Here is an 11491-nt window from a genome sequence, read left to right as displayed (position 1 = left end):
GTGTGAGGTGGAGCAGGAATTGGAGTCCAGCCCCAAAGCCCTGGTTTATGTTCACAGTGAAACACTGTCCTTCCAAATGATTGAATGAATCCATGCTTCAGAGAGCAAATCAGGAAGGCTTCAGCTCAGGTCAGTTCAGTTGCTCAGTCGTGTACAACTCTCTGCAACCCCATGGACCACAGCACGCCAGGCCTCCCTGTCTATCACCAACTCCCGAAGTCCACCCAAACCTATGTCCATTTAGTTGGTGATGCCATCCAGCCATCCATCCTCTGTCGTCCCCTTCTCCTTCCGCCTTCAATCTTTCCCAGCATCAGGGTCTTTTCCAATGAGTCAGCTCTTCGCATTAGGTGGCCAAAGTATTGGAGTTTCAGCTTCAACATCAATCCTTCCAATGAACACCCAGGACTGATCTTTAGGACAGACTGGTTTGATCTCCTTGCAGTCCAACGGACTCTCAAGAGTCTTCTCCAACACCACAGTTCAAAAGCATCAATTCTTCGGTGCTCAGGTTTCTTTACAGTCCAACTCTCACATCCATACATGACTACTGGGAAAACCATAGCTTTGACTAGATGGACCTTTGTTGGCAAAGTAATGTCTCTGCTTTTTAATATGCTGTCTAGGTTGATCATAACTTTTCTTCCAAGGAGTAAGCATCTTTTAATTTCATGGCTGCAGTCACAATCTGCAGTGATTTTGGAGCCCCAAAAAATAAAGTCAGCCACTGTTTCCATTGTTTCCCCATCTATTTGCCATGAGGTGATGGGACCGGGTGCCATGATCTTAGTTTTCTGAATGTTGAGCTTTAAGCCAATTTTTTCACCCTCCTCTTTCACTTTCATCAAAAGGCTCTTTAGTTCTTCACTTTCTGCCATGAGGGTGGTGTCAGGAAGGCTTACAAGAACAGGAATCGTGTGTGAGAAATGAATTCAGTGCCGCCTCCTTTCACTGCACTGACTCTGTCCACCCCAGAGATGCTTCATGCTGTGAGCAGAGACCAGCTTTGGGGCATACACGCTCTTGGGGAGAGGGGGCTGGTTGTGAGTCTTGAGAGGGATCGTTCCCAAGTTGTCATCCAGCTCATGACTCCTGGTTTATGATGCATGATTCCACACAGGAGTGTCAGGAGGCTTGCCCGTGACTATAGAAGGAGACAGCGCGGGACGAGGATGTTGCGGCCAGAGGGCCAGGCCAGCCCACAAACCCGGTGCTGGTGCCGCGCGGCTGGAGGAACCCAGCGCGTCCTGCCTGCAAAGGGGGTCCCGGGACTGGGAGAAGCCCTGTCGTCCCCGAGGGAGCAGTATGAACAGGGGCTTTGATGACCTGCAGGGTTAAACAAGGCAGAAATCCAAATCTAAAGGTACCCTCTATGTTGCTGGCCTCCCCGCTGGTCATACAGTGACTGCAGAACAGTGCTTAATTTTTCAAGTCATCTCTTCATAGTGAAGGCCTAACGAGTAAACCTCCAGAGCATAAAGTAAATAAGGAGCCTTACCTATTAGACACCAACTCAGTGAAACCCTCCACCCGTTATTCATCTGAATCTCCTCCTGTATACAGACGAGGGAACGGAGGCTCTAGAAGTAATGAGCCCCAGCTGGACGTCTGGTGAGCACGGCAGGTGCTCTCACCCCTGGTTTGTGTTTCTGGAAAACTCACTGCAATGGGATTCAGACGCTGGCACAGACTTCACGTACCAGCAAAGCGGCTTTCCAGAGTTATCTGCCCATGAGTCTGGATGGGGGACGGGGTTTCTCCTGGGGCTAGGGTTGGGAGCAGAGCCCAGGGCAAAGCTGTCAGCCTGATGTCAGCCGTGGACCCTGCGGAGCCACAAAATCTGGATGCAGAGCCCTCGTCTCCCCACAGTCTGTGCCCGAGGAATGCCAGGCTCTGAGCTTATGCGGAAGCCAGAGTCCATGCCTGACGTGCTTGTAAATCTGGATGCGTGTATATCGAACTTGCTTAAAATATGGAACATTAGGGGTCTCCCGCCAGGGCAGGTTCCTCTTTCTCTTGGCTGAGTGTGGATCCCAATTTTCTTTAGGCTATAGATTTATCACTATCGTGCGTCTTACTTAAAGACCAATGTAAGTGAGGCCGTTTGAATGTGGGCCTTTACCTCTGTTCACACCTGCTAGTCTGCATGAGAAGTTCCATTTCAGGACCTACACAAGGTGTTTTATACTCCAGTTGGAAAAGCAGTGCTAAAACCAAACAGACCAGTGAGAAGTTGAGGACATCTGAGAACAGAACAGGAATCCCGTATGTTCGTACCAGAAGACATCACACTGTGCAACATTTGCTGGGGCCACAAGAAAAGGAGGAGGAGCCGCCGAGACTTGCCTCGACTAGGGGGAACTCGGGCGCCCTGTGCCCCGTGGGGTCTGTCAGCATCCCTGCCCCACATGGGGGCGCCCTGTGCCCCGTGGGGTCTGTCAGCATCCCTGCCCACACGGGGGCGCCCTGTGCCCCGCGGGGTCTGTCAGCATCCCTGCCCACACTCGGGATGCCAGCAGCACCCTTGCCCCCGCTGATGGTGAGCAGACTGCCCCCCCTGCCCCCAGGTGGAGGGGGCACTTGCTCCGACTGAGAACCACTGAAGCCAGAACAGGAATCCCGTAGGTTAGCAGCAAGGAAGGAAACCAACAATTATTTTGGATGAGCAGAAGAAATAAGCCCCGTTACGTACCGATGAGAGCATCGCACACTGTCGCCTGCTCACCTGACACCTCACCTGCGGGCACTGGGAAGGAAGCCTTCCTGCCTCTTCTAGGTGGCCGCTGCATCCCCTCCCGGGGTGCCCTGGCTGTGCACACACCACGGTGGGCAGGCCTCTGCTCTGCGCAGCCCCTGCCCTCCCCGCCATGCTCCCACCGGGCTCGGCCGAGCTGTCCGGCAGCAAACACACCCCAGCCGCTCGGGAAGGTCACATCTCAAACAGTAGCCTACACGCTGGGCTGCGCACAGCAGACAAGGTGGTCTGTGTGAGCCTGACGTACCGAGGCCCTCTGGATCCAAGTGGACGCTCTGGGGGACGGAGTTCCCGGCCGGACGGTCAGGCTAACCAGTGCTGTTACTGCCGGCAAGGCCAGCGAACACGGAGGGCAGGGCTCCGGGATTAGCTCCGCGGTCCGTGTCCCGGCCCTGTCCCTGCTCCACACCCTGGCCGGGCTCCAGGCAACCGCTCCCGGCAGAGGCTCCGCAGGCAGTGCTGGCCGAGCCCCAGGCCCAGCAGAGGCCCCAGCCCTCCCCTCGCTCCTCCCGTGAGCCCAGCCCTGTCGTCCCAGACCTGGGGAGCACAGAAAGGCTGGCCCCAGCCTGACTTCCCGCGGTGTTGCCTGCAGCCCCAGGGCGCCCACCCGCCCACCTCCCCTTGCCCTGCGGCCCTGGCCTGACTTCCTGCCGCGCAGGCGCTGGGAGCACGTGTCCACACAACATCACTAAAAATAAAGACTGAGAAGTTCTAGACTGCGTCCCTGGAGTCTCTCAGCAGCGACTGGGGATTGAAAGCATCCTTCCACAGGGACCTTGCACCACCTCTGGAATCGACATGGGGGAGGCCGAGCTGGAAGGGACCAGCGGGCCATCCTGCGAACATAACAGGCACTTCTGTTTTACGGGGGCTTCCCTGGTGACTTAGAGGGTAAAGTGTCCGCCTGCAATGCAGGAGACCCGGGTTCAATCCCTGAGTCAGGAAGATTCCCCTGGAGAAGGAAATGGCAACCCACTCCAGTACTCTTGCCTGGAAAATCCCATGGACAGAGGAGCCTGGGAGGCTGCAGTCCATGGGATTCCAAAGAGTCAGACACGACTGAGCGACTTCACTTTCACTGCATTTTATGGGAACAAAAGGCAACTCACGATGGTGGATGTTGTATTTTTAAATAAAAAGACTTTATTTATGAAATAAGATAGCAGCTAGCAGTTTAAGGAAACATGGGGAGATATCACTTCACATGGGGGCACGTATGCACCTTGGAAAACATTTGGCTAAGTCACAAAATTAGCATTTTTAGTCACCTGTAAAGTGCTGAGACATCTGTCTCGGGTGAATGCCTGCACTGTTTTTAACCATCCAGTGAGTAGAACATCGATGGACAGACACACGTGGAGCACAGTGAACCCAGGTCACTCGTTCATGGTGACTGAGGCAGGCAGCCCATGCGCCCGGGCTGTGCTGACCGAGGGCCACCGCTCCTGTGTCCTGCGTCCACTGCCAGCAAGGCCACCTCCCTGACCAGCACCACACATCCTTCAGGATGCGTTCAAAGCCAGAAAGTGCTCCTGGTCGACAGGTGCAAACACAGCAGGGAAGGATGGACCGAAACGCCGTCTGCCCATCTCCAGTGACACAAAGACACACGCGTCTCTGACGTGGGTATTTTGGTGTTGACACTTGACTCTATTGACAGGAATTGAGCATTTTGGTTCAAAGCAAACATTATTTGTGAAATGTTACACATAATATATTGACTGAAACTTTGTTAATTTTTTTAATAGAAAATTGTGATATAAAAATACTACTTTGTTAAAAATATATAATACATGCATTATAGCACTTTGGAAAACTCAGCTCAACTCAGAAAGCAAATAACACCACCTGAACCGGTATATTTTAGCTAGCTTTCTTCATTGTTACAAAGTCTATTTTGGCGTTAAAGGATATACAACATAAATAAAAGTAGTGAATCTGAACCAAGTAAAATTGCTCTGAGAATGTTAATAAACCCCTCCACTACCACACATGCAGGACTTCCCGTGAGTTCCGAGTCTGCGAGCTCTGCAGGTAATCGGGCAGACGCAGAGCACCCTCCGGGGACTCCCGCTTGCGTGGACACGGCGTCCACACCCCCAGTTCCACAAGCATTCACCACGGGCTCTGCTGCGTGAGGAGCAGCGAGGGGCTGCCTGGAGACGCCCCCAGGACGGTATTGCACATTTCGGCCCCAGAGACAGTCGGGGATCCATCCTCAAGCAGGGTGGCTGTGCGACGGTGCCCCTGGCTCACACGTGCAGCAGGGGGATCTGCCAGACCATGAGGGACGACGCCAGCTCCTCTGGCCGCTGCGGCCTGGCCTTCCTGCTCACGCGCCAGTGGCCCTGGCCCCCACAGGCCACCAGCACGGAGCTGGCCCTGGGTCTCCGGGCCCGCCGGCCTCGGCTTGGGGATGTGCAGGGCAAACGCAGGAGGTCCTGGGCGAGGCTCTCCTCTGGCCGGGGCTCCAGGGAGCCAGAGCCCTGGGACGGGGTCGGCGACCCGGACGAGGAGGAAACGTCGCTGCCCTGGGTGATGGTGCCCGGTGAAGCACCCAGCCAGACGGCGTCGGGGCCGCCCCGGCCCGCGCAGAGCCCTGGCGCCTCGCTGGGGGGCGCGTCCCGCTGCTCGTCATCCTGGGGGTCGGCGCTGGGCGGTGGGCTATCCCTGGGTCTGTCCTTGTTGGCCTTGAAGGCGGCTGCGGCCACGACCAGGAACTTGACAGGCCCGTGGTGCGCGTGGTAGGAGACCAGGCCTCGTCCTGCAGGGGCACAGGTTGAGCTCGGCTCTCCCGGCAGGGCCCCGCGCCCCCCGCCACCCCGGCCACTTGGGACACCCCGCTCGCGACAGCTCAGCAGGAAAACAGCGCCCAGGCCACGATCCCTTGCACTTCCAGTTACTCCGAGAACGCCCTCAAAACCACGGTCTAAAAAAGTACAGCCACGGCCTTCATCAACACTATCTCAGTCTGGCACTTGATTAGAATGGTTAAAGTGATAAAAGAGGTGTTTCACTCTCTGCATCCGAGCCTTCTCACCTGCTCTATGTGCTAAATCAATTCAGTCGTGTCTGAATCTGTGCGACCCCATGAAGCCCACCAGGCTCCTCCGTCCATAGGATTCTCCAGGCAAGAATATTGGAATGGGTTGCCATGCCCTCCTTTAGGGGATCTTCCCAACTCAGAGATTGAAGCTGAGTCTCTTACATCTCCTGCGTTGGCATGTGGGTTCCTTACCACTAGCGCCACCTGGGAAGCCCACTTCTAATATGACTTCCACCTCTTACTTGCAAATTGGCACCTAACATGGTCACTCAGTTCATTTTACTCCATCCTCTCCCACTACCTGTCCACCATCCCGTAGTAGAGAGACATTTCACATAACAAACGGAGAAGGTAAAGTTTCATTTGGGTAAAGCAATAAGGCTGAGTGAAGCACAAGTTGGAATCAAGATTGCCAGGAAAAATATCTATAATCTCAGATATGCAAATGACACCACCCTTAGAGCAGAAAGTGAAGAAGAACTAAAGAACCTCTTAATGAAAGTGAAAGAGGAGAGTGAAAAAGTTGGTTTAAAGCTCAACATTCAGAAAACTAAGATCATGGCACCTTGTCCCATCACTTCATGGCAAATAGATGGGGAAACAATGGAAACAGTGACAGGCTATGTTTTTGGGCTCCAAAATCACTGCAGATGGTGACTGCAGCCATGAAATTAAAAGATGCTTACTCCTTGGAAGAAAAGTTATGTCCAACTTAGACAGCATATTAAAAAGCAGAGACATTACTTTGCCTACAAAGGTCCGTCTGGTCAAAGCTTTGGGTTTTGCAGTGGTCATGTATGGATGTGAGATTGGACTATGAAGAGGCTGAGCGCCAACAAATTGATGCTTTAGAACTGTGGTGTTAGGGAGGAGACTCCTGAGAGTTTTTTGGACTGCAAGGAGATTAAAACAGTAAATCCTAAAGGTGATCAGTCCTGAATGTTCTTTGGAAGGACCGATGCTGAAGCTTAAATTCCAATACTTTGGCCACCTGATGCAAAGAACTGACTCATTTGAAAAGACCCTGATGCTGGGAAAGATTAAGGGCAGGAGGAGAAGGGGACGACAGAGGATGAGATGGTTGGATGGCATCACCGACTCAATGGACATGAGTTTGAGTAAACTCTGGGAGTTGGTCAATTTCATCAAATTGATGGACAGGGAGGCCTGGCGTGCTGCAGTCCATGGGGTCACAAAGAGTCAGATACAAGTGAGCGACTGAATTAAACTGAAAACAATGGGGTGTCCTTCCAATTTCTGTTTAGAAGTGTATTCTCTTCGGAACACTTTTTGTTGTGGCTGTTGCTCCCTTCCATACACGAATGAGGTGAGACAAGTCTCCCTGCCCCTGAGTTTGGACCTGCAGGTTCTTTCCTGCTCTTTCTGCATCAGGCCTTGCTCCTAGATCTGGCTGCTTCCTGAGACAGGCTCCTGAAGGGGAAACCTGACTCCTGACATGCTTTGCAAAAGGCCATGCCCATTGGAGCTCCTCCCGACACTGCACAAAAGCACAACCGAGCCTGCTCAGGTGCTGGGCTCTTCTGCTGCAGAACATACCAGCATCCGTCTTCACTGAGTAAAGGTGTATAGCAAGGCGGAGACTAAGAGGTGGAGAAAGAGGTAACATGAAAATGTTTTGGGGATGAGGGTCTCCCTGGACCACTGATGACAGAAACAGGAAAATAAAAGCATGACCTGATGATTCAAGTTGATAAACACAGTCTTTACAGGAAGAAATGAAGGAAAGAAGGGTGGGAGGAAAAGAGAGAGAGACACCACCTAAAGAATTCACATTAAGCGAAGACACAGCTGGACACAGACGGTGAGCTCAGTGAGCGTCCGGGACAGGAAGAGGCCCCAGAGGCGCAGACGCGCCGTGCACTCACCGGTCACCTTGGGGATTCCCTGCAGGCGCGGGACAGGCAGGGCCACCACGACGCCCAGGCTGGTGCCCACCATCAGCAGGCCGTGGCAGACGAGCAGGCTGGTCACAGACAGCCGCTGGTGCCCTGGACGGAGGGACAGGAGAGCTGGTGCCCGCAGCCCACGCTCCGGGGCAGGGGTCCCGGGAACTGCCCAGAAACACTGCAGACCCCCGAGTGCTCCCCGAGCCACCCCTCCCGGGCGGGCGGGCGGGCATCGCCAGAGCCCTAAGCTCACAGGGTGATGCTGCAGCCAGATGAGGAAGACCCCGAGGGGCGGGCGCGTCCCGGCTGCACTCAGGACCATGCAGCAGTGGCCAAGGGACAATCCGAGCACGATACTCTTGGCACTGCTGGGCCGGCGCTTCCAGAGCCGAGCGCATCCCCCAGAGCCGTCCAGGGAAACCATCCACTTCCAGGCAGAGCCGCACACATGAACACACGCACACGCACACCAGACAGCGGCCTTGTGCGCCAGAGCCCACTGCACAGGTGAGCAGAGACCTCAGTGCGGGACGGGCTCCCAGGGAAGGGACACGACTGAGCGCTGCACGGAGGCCCTGCGGACAGGAGACCCCTGCGGTCTGGGCAGCTCTGGGAAACGCTGAGACGAGACTCAGCAGTCCCAGGGAGGGCCACCCCTCTGCGACCCTGCCCCCTGCAGCAGCGCCTCCAACGGGAGCTCGGCCGGGCGGCCATCTGGCAGCTCCTTTCAGTGCTGAACTCGAGCGCGAGACCAGCCGTCCAGGCTGCTCCCGGGAAGCCAGGTCACTTCAGAACAGCTGGATCCTTCTGTTCCCCAGAAACGAGTCATTTCCAGCTTCTCTGCATTTGACCTGAAGTTTCCCTTAGATAAAGTGTGAAAATGAATGGTCTAAACACAAAAGCCAAAGGCAGGTCAGCACATCTACACAAGTCACTTTTTGATTACTTTTGCAGCAACAACTACCACCAAACGAAAAGAACAGCTACGGAAGCCAAAGATCTGGTTTTACTTCTAAACACAGGCATGTGACTGATAAAAAGCCAGTGTATGAAGTTCCCAGGAATCCTGAACGTGTGCCTGTGGGGGCGGCTGGGGCTTTAGCAGTACCTAGGACCTGCATGTCCGCCTACACCTCAGTCTGTTCCCTAGCTTACAAATAGTCACTCTTGAGTCTGGTTTAAGTTGCTGAATTCCCTTGTGATGTGGTTGATGGTACTTAGAAAAGTTACAGTGACTTTTTGATTAGACAGAAACGTGGCCGTTTCATTTGGTGGTCTCACCCCTGGAAGGCGCTGTGTTCGCTGCTTGGGCAGTTCGAAGGCCGATCTGACGCAAGTTCTCAGCACGCTCCACCTGCATGCCTGCCCTGGAGACAGCAGGAAACAGCTGCATCCTGCTGTCCCTTGTGACCCGGAGGACACACCACCCTCTGACCCTTGGCCAGAACTCCCCACCCACAGAGCAGAGCTGTGAAGACTGACTGGCTACCCTTGTGAACGTGCGTGCTGACCCAAGGTGCCACCATCCACCATCGGCTGAATCCAACGCGTTTTATGGCAAAGACATAGCACTAACGGTGCTCAGAGTGAGCTCCAGAGAGGACAGAAAGAGGCAGCTCAACACGCAGACCCGGCCCACAGGGGAGCTGGCCAAGCCCCCATGAACTAAACAGGTCATCAATGCTGTGACAAAAAAAGGCCTGAGTTAGAGTATATTTTTCTTTCCAACTCTTATTCCTGTGGCCTGGAAAGTCTTCATCTCTAGAACCTACTGGAATTGCACATTCTGAGAGAGAGAGCACGAAAGGACAGTTTACGTGTTACTGCCATTTCTGCATAGAAAGCAAAACCCACTGGGGCGGCCTCAGGAACACAGAATGAGGCTGTAGAATGAGGCTCACTCACGCGTGTCCAGGGTGATGGGAGCCCGGCGACCTGCAATGCCACGGGCCTGCGGGGCGCAGACGCGCTGACTGAAGGTCTGAGTGTCAGGCACTCACTGCGCACCACTGGCCCGAGGGTAAGACGATTCAAGACATGACGCGAGACGGGGGTCCCTGCTCCAGGATCACCGGTGCATCAAGAGCCAGACCCGCGGCAGAGAGCTGTCTGAGCATCCTGGCACCGCCATCGGTGTGGCCGCAGCCTCATGCCAGCACACCCGAGTTCTGCTCTAACTTCCACCTTCCTCACAGCCCACCAGGCCTGGTGGCTCCAAACCCGGGAGTAAAATACGAGATGCAGACAGAGCACGAACCCCTGGGTATCGCCCAGCTTGTGAGGATGTCTCACACAACACGCTGAAACGGAGCCTGCGCCAACCAGAGGCTCCACCTTGATGGGCTGCAGCTCAGGAGGAAAAGACCCAGGCCTGGTGCGGGTGGGGCGGGCGGGGGAGCAGGCACTGGCCTGTGACAGCGGGCAGGGCCTTGTGGGTCCTGAGCCCGACGGCAGGAGTCACGCAGGTGGGCGAGACGCAGGGCATTAGCCAGGGGCCGGGAGGGGGAGAGAGCGAGATAGGGCCCATCCGCAGCCCAGCACACACGGGCCACTCCCCCATGGGGACTGGGGGCTGGGGCCTACACAGATCCATTCACACGGTGCAGGGCGGCCTCTGCTCCGCCAGGAGAGGCGGCCCATGTGGGGAAGTACACGACATGCCCGAAGTGTGAGCGTACTTCCAGAAGGCCCGCAGAGACACACACACGTGCCAGGCAACACACGTACATACTAGCTACATGCATGTACACACTTATACACACGGGCCACATACTGATACATGACAAGCATACGTGTGTAACAGCCACATGCCTACACACACACACACACACACACACACACACACGTGTGTGCGGCCCCCATGCCCCCACTCTGCATGCTGGCTGCTCCAAGCCCTGCTGTGGGAACACCCACCCTCCTGGGGCTGGTGGAGCCCAGGGGGGCCACCCTGTGACCCCCCACACCCTCCAGCCAGTCTCTCCGTCCTCCACTCTTCCACCTCAGGTCCTGCCCCCCACCCCAGGGCCACCCTGTAACCCCCCCAGGTCCCCCACACCCTCCAGCTGGTCTCCCCCTGTCCTCCGCTCTTCCACCATAGGTCCTGCCCCCCACGCTGGGGCCTGCTGACCACGAGGAACAGCCCGTGACCCTCGGCTCTGGCTCTGAGGGCGCCCTGTCGCGCCCGCGCCCCAGCCCTAGGAAAGGCCCCACCTGGCAGCATGTGGTGGACGGGGGTGGCGATGTTGACGTCCTGCAGGTGCTTGAGCGTCTCCGTGTGGAACAGACGGAGTGTGGACCCCGAGGTGAAGGCGACCCAGATGCCCACGCCGGCAATGGCCATGTGCGAGACCACCATGCCCTCCTCCTGGTGGGCCTCCAGCTGGCCCTGGGGAGACGAGGGAACAGACATGGTGGGGCGTCGGGTGCTGTGCTGAGTCTCGGGGGGCCCGTCGTCCCCCCATCCGTGCGTGGTGTCCAGCCGGCGCCCCAGACCTCACCTCCCGTCAACCACCTGCCACGTGGGCACCGTCACCCCAGACCCACGGGCACACGTGTGTGGACCCATCAGCCCCAACCTGAAGGGAGGGAGGGGCCGCGCTGCCCGTGAGGAAACCCCTCTGCATCCTGCCCTCTGGTCCCTGCTCCATCTGACAGGGTCCCCCCAAGCCTCTAGGCTGAGCGTGCCCCCACCTCCATCATGACCGCCCTGCTCTGCAGGGAATCCTGGGGGGACCCCTGCACCCTGTCCCCACGGTGGACGGCTGGGGCTGAGCAGCTGCGATC

General features: G+C 56.1%; 1 protein-coding gene across 4 annotated transcripts in view; it reads right to left on the bottom strand.

The window, feature by feature from the left end:
• Window positions 1-4402: 4402 nt before the first annotated feature.
• The window catches only part of ARHGEF10 (Rho guanine nucleotide exchange factor 10), a 60574-nt gene continuing 53485 nt past the window's right edge, over window positions 4403-11491 (bottom strand). For all 4 annotated transcript variants that reach the window (XM_061134494.1, XM_061134492.1, XM_061134495.1 and 1 more), the window contains 3 exons: window positions 10919-11093; window positions 7688-7810; window positions 4403-5519 (listed from right to left, as the gene is read on the bottom strand). In XM_061134494.1, the coding sequence (XP_060990477.1) occupies window positions 5008-5519; window positions 7688-7810; window positions 10919-11093 (810 nt within the window). In that variant the 3' untranslated portion in view covers window positions 4403-5007. The remainder of the gene's footprint in view (window positions 5520-7687; window positions 7811-10918; window positions 11094-11491) is intronic.

This window comes from Dama dama, chromosome 32, assembly GCF_033118175.1.
Source record: "Dama dama isolate Ldn47 chromosome 32, ASM3311817v1, whole genome shotgun sequence".
NCBI classification, from domain to species: Eukaryota; Metazoa; Chordata; class Mammalia; order Artiodactyla; family Cervidae; genus Dama; species Dama dama.
Note: the sequence above shows the minus strand (reverse complement) of the source record. Positions and strands in the feature narration are given on the sequence as shown.